Source organism: Sipha flava, unplaced genomic scaffold, assembly GCF_003268045.1.
Source record: "Sipha flava isolate LNK unplaced genomic scaffold, YSA_version1 46_pilon_pilon, whole genome shotgun sequence".
Taxonomy (NCBI): Eukaryota; Metazoa; Arthropoda; class Insecta; order Hemiptera; family Aphididae; genus Sipha; species Sipha flava.
Genome location: NW_020273250.1, coordinates 2,494,341 through 2,512,581, shown reverse-complemented (window position 1 = coordinate 2,512,581; position 18,241 = coordinate 2,494,341). Strand labels below are relative to the sequence as shown.

General features: G+C 34.8%; 1 protein-coding gene across 2 annotated transcripts; it reads right to left on the bottom strand.

Annotated features, from left to right (window-relative positions):
• Positions 1-2,133: 2,133 nt before the first annotated feature.
• On the bottom strand, positions 2,134-17,658 carry LOC112689701 (zinc finger and BTB domain-containing protein 17-like). 2 transcript variants are annotated; one of them, XM_025563537.1, is made up of 2 exons: positions 17,037-17,658; positions 2,134-6,383 (listed from the first exon to the last, which is right to left on the bottom strand). In XM_025563537.1, exon 2 carries the CDS (start codon positions 6,355-6,357, stop codon positions 4,366-4,368), a length of 1,992 nt encoding a protein of 663 aa, XP_025419322.1. In that variant the 5' UTR covers positions 6,358-6,383; positions 17,037-17,658; the 3' UTR covers positions 2,134-4,365. The 2 variants fall into 2 exon arrangements, with proteins under 2 accessions (XP_025419322.1, XP_025419321.1); XM_025563536.1 differs by lacking the exon at positions 17,037-17,658 and adding an exon at positions 10,735-11,539.
• Between the last annotated feature and the right edge of the window lie 583 nt (positions 17,659-18,241).

The following is an 18,241-nucleotide window of genomic DNA, read 5'->3' as shown; positions in this document are numbered from 1 at the left end:
AAATATAAAATAATAATATTTTTTATTTATGTTTTATAAAAATATTGAGAAGCATACCGACTAAAATTTCTACTTTCATACAAAAGGACAGCCCCGATGTGTATAGTTTTTCTTTTCTTGCTTTAACTTGACTAACTGATATGAGAATGTATAAAACAAATTGATTTTAGTTGACTAATACGATTTTGCTCTTTTGGTGAGTGATAGGTTAACTCTAAGGCTATTCTAAATTGTGTCTATTTACGTCTTACGAAATTCAAATAATAATAAAAATTGATGCTAACACCTGACTGCTGTTGCCGGTTGTTCTTCAGTGAAAAGTGATCTGCTAGTTTATGATCGTTTGTTTGGCAAGTGTAAAAAGAAATAAGATAAAATATTAACAAAATTGATACATACGAGAACTCTATTTATAACTATTTTGTATAAGCAAAACAGGCTGCGGTAGGTGGCGACGACCGGTTGATCGATGTGTTTTTCTTGTCGGTTACGGAGAAAACACAAATAGTTGTCAACAACTTATACAATTTATAAAGTACCTTAATAAAATGATTTTTACTTCGCAAGAATACATAATACGCAGTTGCTACTCCTACTGAAAAAAATCACAGTTTACTATTACTAGTACAAGCCTTTTTCAAAAATGTTAAACGCGATTAATATTAGAACTAAAAACGCAAATTGTAACAAAGTGACAAGTATTCACAAACACGTATCATGCACGAATGAAAAAAATTAAATTCCAAATCAAAGTAATAATTTTTAATTAAAAATTAAATTCTGACAACGGAATTGGTAGAACCGCTTTCTAAAAGCAAGTATGTTTATAAAAATAAATCGATTCACGTATTTTTATCAGTTTTCATGAACAGAAACAATATAGGTAGTATCTAGGAATTTATCCTTTTATATTCTCTTATTATGTCTTTTTGTACTTTTAATAAATGTACATATTTCTATTAAATTATACATATGTTACATTTTGAGTGTTATTGGTTCTACCGTCATTTGTTTTTCATTTCTGCACACATTTTGAACCATAAAGATTGCTCCAATCATCACAATCTCAATAAATGTTGTCTAGCTAGTACTTTAAGGATAGTAATTTTACGAATTTCCACATATATTTACGGCATCACTTATAAAATCGATTTTTTTTTCACAGTTATACAAAACTATGTTAGTCTTAAAATATTCCCTTAGTGCTTTTATCATTGTTGCTATACATTTTATAATTTCAAAAAAAAGTTATTTAAGTTATGTATAGATAGATAATATAATGTTTCATGTTTTCTTGATTTTATTTCGTAAGATATCTAACTGATAGATAATAAAAAACTTAATTTGTTATTTTATAAAATACACTTATGGTAGTAACACTAGTAATTAGAAATATTTATTGAGTACTTATACTAGTATTTTATGTACAATACTAATTTAACGTCTTTAATATGAAATTTCATAGATTCGAAATATTTAATTGAAATTTTTACTGTTTATAGGTATGTGAAATTTTCGATTTTTCTTACATTTTACTTGGTTGTAGTTTAAACGCTGGACGTACAATCATTTACTTGTCTCTTTTTTTTCTTTTTGCAAATGTTTGAATATCAAAAGTACAGCCAACATTATTGATAAATTTGGTTCTACTACTACAAAAATTACATTTAAAAATTTTAACTGATCTTTTTCACTCAAAAAGGATTTTTTTTTTAAAAAAAAAGCAATGTACATTGGTTTCAAGCATAAAAGACTGTATAAAAGAAAATTTGGTACATAAAATCTAGTATTTGGCCGTACATACTACTAACTTCAAAAAATTTCCAGTAATACTTAAATACTAGAATAATCATCTCATGTCATTTTATATGCAATATCTAAGTTAAGAAAATAAATTTTAAAATATTTATTAGCCGTAGAAATTTTTGTTTTTCGGTTTGCAATTGTTTAAATTATTCTATCAAACTATAATTGGGAATAACGAAAAAAAAAATACACAGTTTTATTTATTGTTATATTAATGAGGTAGTATTTGATATTTTATTTCCGAATAAAATTTGCATAATTTTAAATACAATTCACTTCAAACATTCAAAAACAAAAGAAAAATAATTGCAATAAATAAAAGTAAAATTATAATAATTAATATACTATTTACTAAATCAAGTATTCCTAAAGATAAAACATTAGACTATAGGTATATAAATTTAATGTCTACGTAATAATATTGTATAGAGGTACAAACATTTTCATCGTTGTCATACCCCCAAAATCATATAACGTGTGTTAATCAAAAACTAGGAAAACATCGACAATAGAAATAACGTATATAAAGTTTCCAAACTTTTAAGACACACATATTATGTGATTTCAGAAGTTTTAAACAATGTTAAAATTTTATATTAACTACTTTAAAGATTAAAAAAAAAAAAATAATAATAATAAATATGATTTTCTTCATTTTCAAACAAAGATTAAACAAAATCAATGGAAATAAAAAGCATTTGATACTCATACGAGGTTACATTAATGTTCACTATAAGAATATAATATATTTGCACCATCAGTTGAACAAGTTTACCCGTATTATATAATAAGTTAAATAAATGCAAACAAATAATAATAAACATTTTTAACATACATATTTTTTTTTTTTTTTTTTAATAAAACTACTTATTAATTAAACGACAATCATATTACTAATGTCTTTTAAACATAAGCTATAAATAAATGTTTATTATATTCTAATAATAACGTTTATAATACACGTACCGTGTACGTCTGCGTAGTTGTATTCAAAATTACGGTATTTAAATTTTTTTTACTTAAAATACGGACATTTCTAGTTGATTTAATTTTCTTAAAATAGTAAACATCATAATTGTTCTATATTTATGTTTAGTAAACAACACAGTAGAGGTATGTACTAATTAACAAAGATTTTGTAGTAAGAACATTAAATTCATCATATTTCTCAAAAAAATATTAGTGCTACTATAGCTTTTACAAAGGTATAAGAGATCCGAAATCAGTACATTTACGTCCAATTCGTACCTATATGAATTATATATGCATATAGAAACAAAAACAGTCAATGTATTTACATATTATTAAAAATTAATTTCGTACAATATTCATATTGTTGATTGATGCTGATATATCATAAAAAAAATTTGTTTATAACTAAATAAGTTTATAATAATACAGTAGACTCAAGAGTATCCCAAAATTTAAAAATTTAATAAAAAAACACTTCAAAAGTTTAATATATTGTAAAATGTGAGATATCAAGACATCTTAACATGATATCATAACAAGAGTCTACTGAATGATAAATAATATATGTAATGTGTGTGTGTTGTGTAAATCCCACGTCTTACCCACACATACATATTATATACATACATAATAAATATAATTAATTAAATATAAATTGGTCCTTAGTGAGTTCGTCACTTTAGGATATATGATTTGTACTTTTTTTTTCTAATAGTAGGCAATTAATATATAAGGCATACAAATGAGGTAGATGATTTACATTTTGTATTTTTATAATTGTATTAATAATAGTTATGCTTATTCCTATACACCTAGTAAAAAAAAAAAAAAAAAAAAAACAATGAAACTACACAACTTATTGCATTTAGATAGTTCAAAAATGCAATTTAATATCAATAATAATTATATTGGCAAAACTGCTCGACAGACTTTTTGTTTCTCTAGCGAGACAATGTAATTAACTACTACCCGTATGATTTAATTATTCTCTATAAATATAAATATAGATTTATATAAATATAGAAATATAGACTAAAATTGCATTAAAAAAAATAATAATAATAATAATAATGCATACACAGCATATTTTCCCATAGACTAAAAGAAAAGTCGTAAATATATACGAAAGGAACCTCCGAGGGAAACACACTCGAGGAATCGAAATATTTGTTAAAAAATAAATAATAATAATAATACAATTAGTTCTAAAACGTAGAAAATAATAATATATACTCCTGTTTTTGATAACAACTATTATAACTCTCCTTGCGTCGTTCCCCCTTTCTTGCGGTTCAACTAATAATATTTTGGTAAATAATGTATAATCATATCACAGATCCTAAAATAATAAATGTTTCTTTTGTTTAACACTAATGACGAAAAAAATTATACTTAAGTTGACTTTTGTGATAATAAAGATAAATAATTAAAGATGTACGTTTCAAAAAAGATTTGGGACATTTGCGAGTAGTACGAAACTCCTACGTATATTATTCCAATATGAAATAATAATAATAATAATAATAATAATAATAATAGTAATATTATTCAGTAAAATAATATTAATTGTGATGATAGTATTATGTATTACATTGAAGCTTTGTTAGCGTATTGTATGACTGAGCTGTATCTGCTACATTGAGCTTCTTTCTTGGCGGTACTCTCCATCGATTTCAGTATCATTTTCGACCGTTTCCGTGGTGGCAAGCTCAGGTGGTCCCTATCGTTCGTAGGCGGTGGCGACGGCGGTGTTGGTGATGGCGACGGTGCCGCGGGCAACGACACGACCGGCGGTATCTCGGCAGCGACCGCGTACCCGACGGGCGGTGGCGACATGACGCGCTCGTGGTTGTCAGACATCATCATCATGGCGTATTCGACATGCTGCTGTGTTTGCCGTTGCGCTGCTGTTTGCATGGTGTGGAACGACTGTTTTCGACGCCCAGCCGAAGACTTGGACAACGGCGGCGGCGACTCGTCCATGGTGAGAGCCATCGAACCCGAAGAACTGCTAGCCGGACTTGGCGGTTGATCGCAATTGTACTCGTCGTCGTCGTCGTCGTTGTCTTGACGGTGACCGTCGTAATCTCCAACAGCGGCCACGTCGTACCCACCGCGTTTCCGGCCACCGGGCAGCCTCGGGTACAAGTACTGACACAGTTTATTGAGCTCCGTGTCCACATCGCCCGAGCCCATCACCATCATTCCGTCTTCGTCGTTTTCGTCTTCATCCGATTTACCGTCGTCGTCTTCCACCACCGGTTGCTGTAGACCGCCACCTTCACCGCCGCCGCGTTCATCGGATAGCTGCAGCAAGACGGCCGCGGCCGCGGCCGAAGCCGACTTGTTCTCCTTGTCGCTGCCGCACCCCGACGAGGTTTCGCCTTCAAACGCCATCAACCCGTCCTTGTTATTGAGGACCGTCACCTCGACGGCCACGGCACCCGGAACCGCCACAGAACTCGTCGCCGGACTGCCGGACGCGGCCGCACCCCCGCCACTGTTCTCCGAATGGCTTTTAATGTGACTTTCCATGGTCTTTTTCGACGTGAACGTGCCGTTGCAGATGGTGCACTTGTACACCTTCTCGCCGTAATGGGACACCTGGTGCAGCTTGAGCACGTGATTATAGCCGAACGACTTGCCACAAATGTCACACGAGTATGGTTTCTCGCCCGTGTGCGTCCGCGTGTGCACCTTGAGCTGTTTGGAACACGTGAACCCCTTGTCGCAAGTCTTGCACACATACGGTTTTTCGCCCGTATGGGTCCGTATGTGGATGACCAGCTGACCACTCTGTATGAACGTTTTGTCGCAGAACGAACACTTGTGCGGCCGTTCGCCCGTGTGTATGCGCATGTGACGGTGGAGCTTGCCACTGTGCTCGAACGCCCGTTCGCACACGTCACACTTGTACGGCCGTTCCTTAGTGTGGATGCGCCGGTGCACGCTTAAGTTCTCCTTGACCGAGAACGGCTTGTCACAGTACTCACATTTGTACGGTTTTTCACCTGTATGCGTCCTGTAGTGCCGTGTCAGCCGGGCCGGCACTGTGAACGATTTGCTGCAGTAGTTGCATTGGAACGGCCCGTCGGACGTCGAGTCTTTCACGTGGGATTTCAAATGATTTTGAAATGCGTTCTTCTGCATGAACACTTTTTGGCACACGTTGCACTTTAACGATTTGTCCGTTGCCGCCACGGCGCCCGACCCGGTCTGTGACGGCGGTACGTCCGGCGAAGCTACCTTCACCGCCTTAGCTGACTCGATGGCCACGGCTGCCTCTTCGACAACTGGCGTTATGGTGAAAACTGGTAGATCAGGGCTGCACACAACGCGCTTGATCGTTGTAGCCGATCCTTCGGTAGCGTGTTCCGTACTGATAATGGTCGAGTGTTGTTGTTTTTGTGTTTGTTGTTGATGATTGTTATAGTATGAAGTGGCGGTCGTTGACGTAGCCGCGGCCGCGGGTTTCAATGGGCTAAGTGTGCAGTCGATGCCAACTCGTACGAAATCAGTAGATTCTCCTCCGCCTGATGAACTCAATATCGGAATTTCTCCATTGATCAGTTCTACCATGTCAGAGACATGGCCCAAAACTTTTTCTGCAAACATAAAATCAAATAATAAGATTAACAGAAGATAAACAGATTTTATTGATCGGTTAATACGTTTCCGCTTTGATTAATTTATATCGTAACTTCGAACGCCCATTTTTCATATGTGTGCTTGGGGAGGGGAAATTTTCTAGTAAGATTAGTGATTTGGTTCATGAAAAATGTAGGCAGAAGTAAGTTTAGTCGTTAACAAATAAAAAAATATTATTTAATAACTAAATTGTTAATTTATGTAAATATTACATAAAAACCTCGAAAAATCATAAATAATGAAGTAGAATTTAAAAATAACCTGTATAAAAGAACTTATACATTTTTATACTTCACATAAATATTACTGAAGAATGGTGATGAAATATTAAACATCTGAATTTTACAATATAATATTTAAAAATATACGCGTGTGTTGTAATATCAAAAAATAAATTAATATACAAATAAATAAATATTTTAATTCATATTTTTATAATTATAAATTTAATCAATTAAATTAATTTTAATTATAATTAAATAACATATTTTAAATTTATTTTGAGTTTAATATAAAATGTGATGGTTGTACCATGATGTGTCTGTATGTTTTTTTGTTGTGTCTGTGTAAAATGTTTCAACCAAATGACGATTTCTATTCACCACCACATAAAGAGTAAAAGATAGGAAACCACCTTTTTTAGTAGGTAATTTTGCTGATTTGTTTTTAACGTCTCAACAGTTATATTACTAAATAATTGAAAAAAAACTGTGATAAAATACGAAAGATACTGTAGCTTATTCAATATGGTGTCTCATTCAATCTAAAAGTCTCGCTCTTTTTTTAATATTTTACTTGTGGTAATATAATGATTATGAAAAAAAAAAAAGATAAAGGATTTTTAGAATGCCATAATCAATAAATAAAATAAAAATGAATTAATGCGAATATATTATAAATATATAATAGTTACCATACTATATTGTATCTAGTATACATTTCTATGTATTTATAATAGTTTTCACTAATTGAGTTTATAAATTATTTAGTGAGTTTATGGGTATAATGTCGAACACGAATATAAAGTTAAAATACGGTATCATTCGTAATAGAAATTTGCCGATGAACAGGAAGAAAACAAACCTGTTCGGTCGCTAGTTTGATTATATTAAATATAGAAAGGACGTGGCTTTGTGTATACAACGCAAACGCTTATACATAGTTATATATATACGCGTATAGGTTGGACCTGATAATAACCTTTCCGAGCATGAATTATTATATAATTTTAATTGATAGACTCACGTGGTAGGAATGCAATATTTATGTATACATGAGCTTGCATTCTCAATCATACAGATATAAATTGATTCATGGGCTTATATTGTCAACGAAACCATTTTTGAAATATTATTATTATTGATATTACGAATATAAATTCGTCGTAATTGTCCATCGTATTATTATGTTATGTTTATACATGATTGGGAGTTGTCATGTATATAAGCCGGTGTGCAATATTCATGAGTATAATATCTGTAATATCTACCCCCTACGATTAATGGTTCCATTATATACGTGTTAATTATTTGACGCGTTTGTATAAACGGTGGGCAATAAATGCACGCTGGAAAAGGAGATGTAATTAATAATTTGTAATTGATAAGATTTAATTGGTTTTACAATTTTTTGTTATCCATTATACGCTAACAACATAAATTTATTCGAACGAATAAACAATAAAAATACAATAGGTATCTTATACTGTACAAGACAGTAAATATAAATAATAAAAAATTAATATTTATTTAATTTTACTATATACTTGTATTATAAAAATAAGAAAACTAATTAATAAAAAAAATCTGCTTCCGACATTCAATTCGAACTATTTTTTTTTTTCTGAAGACCTGTCTAAAACATATCATTGGTAGTTTAGCGTATTAATATAATTTTCCGTAATATAATTCAATAAATTGGCGAAAAATTTCAAAAAGACTTTTTTCTGTTTGAAAATGTATACAAAGAAAAATAGTTAGTAGCTAGAAATCTATTAGGATTACCTGACCTTGGTGCGTGCATTCAATATGATATAAACATAAAAAAAAAAAAAATTCGCAAATAAAAATCGCAAGTGTGGGAAGATTGGCAATACAGTATTTTTGCGCACAAGACGTGAGCGGCCATGAATTGCCTATTCGCAACGCCGCGCAATATGCAACTTGCAAATTTTCGCATACATTTTATATAAAGCAATCCGGAACAAAACTTTATTCTAGAACAAATAGATGGATATATGTTTGAAGACGCTTTAAGACCGAGCTAAGACGACGAAATAAATGTCAACAATTATAATTTGAGTAAGACAGCCCATAGAGTTTACTTGACCGTTGATATAAAATGTAATTCAATCGTAATATAATTTAAAATAAGACGAAAAATACCAATTCATGAAAAAATTATACATTTTCGCCTAAGGGAAATACAGAAAATGTTCGTGGTATAACAAGTTAAACATATACAGATTATTGCTTCTTGTCTTATGTTTGAATCATAACTGTCGTAATAAAATAATAATAATAATAACAGACATTTTGTAATGAATTACCACAAGCAGATTGTAAAATTAATGTTTCAATGGTTATTGATTATGTTCAAACAAATAACGAATACGTTACAAAATTAATTAGTTTCCATTTATCTGTATTTATAGAGTGTATATTAAACTATACTATAATACATATGTATAAAATATAAATAAATTACAATCAAAACACTTTAACACGGGCAATAAGAGTAACTTTATCGTGCATTACGAGTGTTTATTGTTATTATAATGGGTATAATAACCGAATACATTTTTAGGTCATATTCTAATTGGATAACAATTTAAATGGCGAGTGTAAGGCAAAGGTCTACTATTAAAGATAACAGGTAAAAATAAAAGTATATTAATATTTATATTTTATAATAAAATATACATATTTAACTTTAAATAAATGAATATACTCAACCTTTTTCAATTCAGTGCTTTAGTTTTTCTTTAATTAAAATTATTTTTCTTTAATTTACTTCTAAAAAATACATAATAAATTACCAACATTTAAAAAACTGCCGAAAAACATTTTGTTTTTCAACAAATTGTTAAATAAAATATAATACATACATTAATAAGTTAATTCTATACTATTCTTTTGTAAGTTGTGTACATCTATTTATTTCTTTGCGTGCAATGATTCTTCTTGTACAACTAAATTGTACTATAACTAGGAGTCCATGTACTTATAAAAATATTAGATTAATTTAGACGAAGAAGCAATAATTAAACACTGATGACTATAAGTTTATACTTCAAAATATTAAAGATATTGCTTTATAATATGTTTATTATTTAAATATTGATAAAATTCAAATAGCAGAAAAGGTTTATGATTTTTTTTTAATCGAGGTAAATATTATATAATGCAATTAATCTTCTAGTAAATATGACATGGGAGACATATACATTGATAACACGATATAAGTTATATACCTCACAACATTTTCATACTAATGAACACAGTTTAAATGAAATAATTATTATACTAAAACATTACCTATGACATTTTTAGAATAACAAAAACATTCAATTATAAATTTTAATTACAATGTCTAATGGAGATAAAATTAGTAATTGAGATATTAAACATAAATAAAGCTAAAATTCTATTTAAATTGATTCGCCATATACAATACATATACCTAGTAAACTTTAAAACACTTGTACATTATAGTATATAATTAAATAAGTAATTCATTTTGTAATTTTCATGATTTCAAGTATCAATTTTCGCATCATATTTAATAACGTATGTCCCGTTGAATACTTTTAAAAAATATTTAACATTTTTTCCTTATGATCACAATTTAATACATACAAAACACTTTATATCATACCATACTCAGTATAAAAATAACTCTGAAGCGTAAAAGGTTTTTGATTTACATTAATCGACTACATTTAGATATATGATGATAAATATTTAATGTGATATAGATACTTTCCATAGTAAAATTTTCGCTACGTTTCTATTTTCAATTTCGCAATAACTGAATAAATATTATACTGCGCATGTATCATATTAAAACGTAGATAGTTTTAAATGCCACGACATCAACAAAAATAAAAATAAAAATTGATATTTATATAAAACTAAAACTGCATTCGTACAAATAATATTGGCATAGTCACGTAAAAGTGAGAAAAAATACATCGTCCATTTTCGGTATTACAACCGTTCTAAATATCGTAATATTTTATCGACACTGGACCAAAAGGAAATATCATAGTTCATAATAATCTAGTCAAAATCGAAACTTCATGCTTACCACCGGCGTTTTTTTTGTTGGTTTTGAGATTGAGCCAAAAATTTTTAATCCATTGCTTTTGCGATTTGTCCCAAAGTTGAGCCATTTTCATCGAAGCATTCCACCGGAATGCAAATACAGTACAAGCACAAACTGTGGAATCGCGACACGGAAGTGTCGGACTGATAAAGTTGAGATTGACCAAAGAGAGTCTGCACTCACCTCAGAGTCGGTGCATTACTAATGGAAGATGATTAGCGGCAACTGTTCCGCGGAGATGGGAAACGAAAGAAAGAGAGGGAGAGAGAGAGAGAGAGAGAGAGACCGAGATAGATCGAAAGAGTGAGGGAAAGAGTGAGATAGAGAAATAGGGAATAGTGAAAACTAGTGATATAATATTATCATGCGCTCGCGACAACTACGCAGGCGAACGGTGTCGGGATGAATGTGGAAGAGTGAAGTATTATCGCACGGTCGCGGGACCGCGGCCAACAGTCAACAGCCTACTGAAGCCCCGGAGGCGGCGTGCGCGATTCGTCCGAAACGGTCCTCTCTCGGTTTCCTGCGGCACGTGTATACGAATGCGTTCGCGTGCGTGCGTGCGTAGGTGCGTGCGTGCGTGCGTATGCGTATGCGTGGAGAAGCGCGAGAGCAAGCGAGCTGTAAGCGAGCGGTACGAAATGAACGAACAGCGACGCTTGCGGCACGCGCGTTAACACTGCCTACTACCACGACAATGTTGTGTACGACCGAGTTGGTGCGCGCGGTGGTGCGTCCCCGCACACGCAGCTGCGATTCGTGCTTTGGCAGAGGCAGAGATCGCGTTGTGCGTGCGTACGATTGTGCGTACGTGCGACCGTTCGCGTGCGTGTGTGCGTGTGTGTGTGTGCGAGTGTGTGTGTGTGTATGTGCGTATAGTGCGTACTGCATACACACCCGCGTTAAAGAGAGAGACGCGCGACCGCCGACTGGAGCCGAACCCGACCGATGGTAGGAGCACGTGGGACGCGCTCGCGGGGGAGAGAACCGCGTACTCGCAAACTGTAGGGGAAAGAATAAAATAATAAACCCAATAAAAACGCATTGAGGTCATCGAACGGCAACGAAAACGACCATTCGGCCTTGTCCCCTTCGCAGTGCGACTCAACTGCTCGGGCAAAAGATGACGATGACGACGACAACGATAATAATACACACGCTATGAATCCCTCTGTGGAACACATGCATAACATTATCCTGCTGAAAGGAAAATCGTATTGTTTGCCTCAGCTGCCCCTGAGCGAGTCACCTGCCGGTCCGCACGTTAAAAAGTACGGGGTTGCTTTTCGTGTGGGAAAAGGGCGGCAACAACAAACTCGGGACACGGTTCCATCAAGGACGATTCCGAACAAACGTTTCCCGAGGAAAAAACCACATACTTTCCATCAACCTATGGTAGTCCGTCTTTCTGGGACCATTCCACAGCCGCGTTGCGTACGATTATAACCTTGGCGGACGCACGTCACCATCACCGTCGATATAAATAGTACGTTTCGAAGGAAAAGGAAAAACATAGTTTTTGTTTTTTTGTTACAACGCGTTCTGCGGTAACGACCGCGGGGCGTCGGTGCGTTGACCCCGGTGAATCACACGCACCGCGCACGCACACGCAAGCCAATAAGTCGGGCATTGGGGTCGGATACCAACGACAACGACGTTTATTCTCCGAAAAAAAAGGGGCGCGCCTTGCATTTGGGCGGCCGGAGGTTCGTTGACACCGCAGTTCGAGAGCGCGTTCGCGCGTGTGTGTGCATCTGCCGAATTTATATTTTATTGTTATTCCCGTCGAAAACACGGTACGCACTACGCAGGCAAACAGGCAGGCAGGCGTTCACGCAGCACACGTTTCATTGCCGACGGAGAGAAAGAGTGAAAGAGAAGAGAAGGAGAGTGAACTCGAGTGAACGCGAGAGATAGAGAAAGAGAGAGAAAGAGAGAGAGAGTGGTGATACAGACGAAAACTCAATAACGATAAACAATAAATTACACATCATTACACTGTGTCGATCACTCTTCATTATAATAATAATAGTAATAATAATAATGTTGATAATATTATATTGAATGCATATGTATAAATTAATATATATATATATGTGCGTGTGTGTACATACATACATATGTGTATTAAAGAATTTTTATCGTAATATTTCATACATAAGCGCGCTACGATTACGGACGTATGTGGGAGTCACGTTAAATTGCCACGCGTTCAATAAATGTATCACAAGAAAATGTCAAATATTATTATATTATCACCAACGACAATTACAATTACAAGCGATGTGTGTGGATTAGTCGTCGGTGTTGTACACTGGTACACAGCAAACATCTCTCATCTGCTTGTCCAGTATGAACATCGTGCAATGTCGTCGTCGTAGTCGTCGTGTTAGTATTTTAGCTACTGTAGTCACAGGTCTTTGAACAATGTCCGGAGAGGAGAAAATCGGCGAGTATCGATAACAATATCGTGTTATGTTTCGTTACGACGGTGTTTTTCGAGAGGGACGTGGTAGTTATGCAACGCACCGCGCGTACGGACGGTGGCGGCGCGCGCGCGAATCGTAAAACGAAATTTCGTTACGCGTTGCGGGGCGCGGGGCGCGGGGCGCGGAACATGCGTGCGGCGGCGGCTACTGTTGAGGCAACGGTGGTAGCGGCGGGGAGTAACCTTTCCCAACGCATCGGTGCGGCGGCGGCGGCAGCGGCGGCGGTGGCGGACCGCGGTTGTGGAGGAGACGTACCGACGTTTCAGCGATCCGCCGCCGCCGACCGGTAGAAACGTCGGTCCGACGCCTACACGTGGGCCCCCGCGAACATCGCACGACCCGCACGCCCGCCGCCGTCGATGTCGAACACCGACCTCGACAACGCGACGGAGAGTGTGGAACGCGTACATATTACGAGCCCCGCTCGCCTACACCGCCGTCACGCACCGCACAATAAAATACGTTTATTATTCGCACTGGAAATTCGCTTCTTATAATATTTAATGTGTATAGTTATTTTTTTTCGTGCGTCGTTTCGCGGCCATCACCGCCACCGACGTCTCGCACAGTCATCGCCCGTAGTTTTTGTCTGCCACACACACACCCACCGCAAGACCACGTCGGGACACCGCCAAAATATTCGTTGCTACCGATTCCAGAATAAAAACTACAACCGTCTATCGGCGATGTATTACTACTGCGATGGTCTTTCACTTTTTACGCGCGCGTCATCATCCCGGTGCTGACAATGGGGTGTGTTTTTGTAAGCATGTGTGTCTGTGTGTGTGTGATGCAGTGTGTTGTATGTTTTTATATACATGTGTACGCACACCTTTACCTACTACGGGTATTATATAGTACCGTATACGCGTGTTATACAACAACGACGCCCCTTCGGGTAAGAGAAGAGCGAGTTCATTGCCCTCGAAAACAACCCCTGGTGTTTTGTTGGGTTCGCGGCGATAACGAAGAAGATGGTGCGGTGGTGGTGGTGGTAGTGGTGGTAGTTCTAATGTTTGTGATCCACGCATGCGAAAATCCCGGTTCGTCGCTACCGTGTGCGAACGGTTTATCTGTAAATCATATGACGACGAATCCGCGTGATAACGCGTATAGATTACGTACATGGAGTGTAAAATTATAATATAAACAAACACGACCATTTGATCATTGTAATTTGTAACCGTTTATGATCGATATCGGTTCGCGGGCGTAATACACACTCATTATCGCACATTGTCGTCGGACTACCTGTCATTCGTCATAAAAAAACAATATTTAACGTATATATTTTTAATTAAAATAATACTCTACACGCAGTTTATCGTAAGACTAAGGAAATCTTCTTTTTAGATCTTTTTTACCTCTATTCTAATCATACAGTATACGTACATGTCGTATATTCTTCTAATCCTCGTTCGATTAAATGTAAATACTGAACTTGTTTAAATCAATTTATGTCAAATTTATTCGCGAGTCAAGGAGCTAAACATATCACCATTTCCCTTTGACTTCGCAAATTAGTCCGAGCTACACGACTTTACGAAAGTTATATCATTATAATTATTAAATATTATCATAAATTATTATAAGTGTAAAAACTAATGCATTTTTGACATAGCCATTTATGCTTAATTGTAAATATCCGATTAGAGCATGATGTACAGTTTACGCTAAAAGAAAAACGTCTGCTTCAACTGTATACATATTTATAAATATATATAATTTTTAATACATTTAATACTGGACGGGTGGGTGTAAAGTGAATAAGACATAATTCTTACTATGATGATTATGTTACTATAAAACAAACGAATCATATATGATATATAGCCGAATTATTTATATTATTTAGAAAAAATCCATTTAGACATTTTTTAGAACTAAATATAAGTATACGAGACGATTAAACCTCATGATATTATAGATAAATGTTTTTTATAATAAAATGAAACCCTTATGAAAGAAACAATTGCACAACTGTTTCGTACTAAGTCAGTAACTAAACTTAACTTAATTTTTAATGTATATTTTAATTTATGTAAAATATTTTATTATATATAAAAATAAAAAAATCCAAAGACAAAAATGAATTGTATTTTAAATAACAATATTACTTTTGTATGTAACAAATAATTTTTAAATTTTACAAACATAATGTTTTTGTGATAACGTGTATCAGTAATTAATCATAGGATCAATACACATATTATATGTTCAAACTAAATCTTACTAGGAAATTAAAAAAGAAAAATAATTTGATCTTTTCACTTTAAGATAACCTATACATTCATTAAAAATAAAATCAAAAATACCACACTAATAAACTGAGTCCAGCAAACATCTGAATTCAATTATTACAGTTAATATTCTTCGAAATGGATGTTGCTACGCAATATTATAATATATTGTGTAAATATAATTATTAATCACAATGATTATTATCGAAAATAACCAATTAAATCTAGTGACTAAAATTATCCTTCAACGTTCATTATACTTCATGAGTTCTTAAAACTCAGTAAATATTAATTCTTTAACATAATACTAATACCCAATTACTTATGCATTAGCATGAGATTATAATAATATTACGTTAAAACCACAAAATAAATTAATAAAATTGTTTGAAATTTCAAACTTGAATTTTACATTATGTTCAATATTATAAAATACATAATAATAAAAAAATAATTAAATCAAAACTATGGAATATTTATCGTCCATAGCTTAAGCTTAGACAAAACTTAAATTCGATCATCAAAGAAATTTATATTAATATCGTACAGGAAATAAAAAATGATAACTAAGCCAATTTATTTATTTATAATTTAATCACATTCTAATAATGGTTAATTATTTATTATCTACCTTTCAGTTATTATAGGCGTAGGTAGAGAGGGAAGGGTCAACCCCTCCTTTGCAAAAATATAAATAGGTTAAAATAAAAATAATTATTACCTAAATATATTAACCCCCCAGCCAAAAAATATTTATCTATGCCATTCCTTTTAAGTAAAAGCTTACTCAGATTTTGTTTAAAAATGTCTGGTGTGTGTCCCTGGTCGAAATATAAAAAGGCACGAGTTAGAGTTTAGTTATCACTCATCGTCATCAATAATGCTGTCTAGCCGACTAATAGTATTGACTTAGGTCAGGAAAAATATAATTATAAATATTATAAGCAGATTTTTTTATAAATGTATTACATTAGTTTAAGATAAAAGTTTTGTTACCTACCGAAAAAAAAAAAAATGACAAAATTGATATAAAAATATATTTATTCAATGTATTAAAAACCTCACTGGAGACCGATTTCAATATGGATCAACAAAATACTTTAGCATTGATTATTTTATAAATCAAGCATTATGCATATTATTACTTTCGAAATATTTAATATTTTTTACTCAAAATCATTATATATAAAAATAATACACTGTTTTAAATTGTTAATTTGGCTTTTTAAGATTGTTTAACGAAGTGACAATACAATTCGGGATTTCAAACTATAAAAACAATAATATAATTGGTTATAAATATGTACTTATGTAACCGTATGCGTATATAATTTTGATATTTTAATATTTTGGTCTTCACGTGAATGATATGCAAGTTACAAATGATTGTACTAGATGTGAAAGAAAACTATTATTTACGCTGACTTTCCACACATAAATATTATAACGAGAAATATAACACTATAATATTCTGATGGGTTGTTATAAGATTTGGTTAATTTTTGTTTTGAATACACAAAATTAAAATTTAATAATAATAATGAAATCGACGTACCTTGAGTGATTGTTGTTGATGATCCATCTGTAATTTCGACTGCTCGCGGACCGATAAAATAGCACTGGAGACGATGGACTTGGTCGAGCGCCGACGTGTGTATGTCGTTAAATCGAGTCGACGAGTGACGGTTGCGGCGTCGTGTTGTTTAGTAAAACAGACGCATTTTCGCACCGATTTCGGGGGCAAAGTACAAGCGCAGTGCGACCGAACCCGGCAAAAAAAGATGATGGGGAAAAAGCAGAACAGAGTGCGCAAAACGGAAGCGCCGAAAAGCTTGAACTATAACAATTTCGAACGAGAGTGAGCGGAAAAAAAAGTAACAATAACGATAAAAATAATGAAAACATATGCGTTTCACAGAGCGAAAAAATTCGTGAACGGCACCGGCCGAAGATTGAAACAGTACCACAACAATGGTTAAGTTAATGAGGACGAGGAACGAAATCCGAAAAGAGCCGGCCCGGACTATTTACCTCTCTTACCTCTTTGGCCGCGCCGACGGTTGCCGACGGTGACCGAAGGGCACCTCGGTTGTGAACTCGGCCCAGTACCGAATTTCAGAGCGCGTGGAGGAGCTGGTTGAACGTTTCGGCGGTGTGCGTGGAGCGCGTGGCGCACTCATACACGCGCACGCGTAACACACACAAACATACGCAACACTCACACAAGCTCACATATTCACGCAACACACGTACACACACAAACACACGCAACGCTTATACAAGCCCACATATACACGAAAAACACGTACACACAAACACACACAAACCCATATGTACACGCAATCACGCACATACACAAACCCTCGATTATACGCAACGCATACGCGCGCGCGCACGCGCTCATACACACACACACACACACACACACACACACACACACACACACACACACACAGTCGCGTACAGTCTTGTTCTATACGCACACACACGTATTCTCTCCCGTATTTTGCCGCCGCCGCCACCGCCGAAGCATTTCCGCGCAGCACTCGCTCACTCTTTCGCACACGCACGCACTCACGCATAAGTTGCGCGACCGATGCGATGATGCCCGATGGAAAATATCGTCGTGTCCTCGTGCAACCGAAAACGATCGTGCGGCGGTAAGGCGCGGCGGCGGTCACCTCGCCGCTACACACCGGCGTCGACCTCCGCCAAAGTATTCATGGGTTGCCCGGTTGGAGGGAGTCAAGTGGAGGGGGG

What these genes read in the sequence shown, in the direction of transcription:
- LOC112689701 (XM_025563536.1), bottom strand. Translation starts at nt 10,825, where the DNA reads ATGAAAATGGCTCAACTTTGGGACAAATCGCAAAAGCAATGGATTAAA. An exon ending in CAACAAAAAAAACGCCGGTG is followed by an intron (nt 6,384 to 10,734) that starts GTAAGCATGAAG and finishes TTATGTTTGCAG; the next exon opens with AAAAAGTTTTGGGCCATGTC.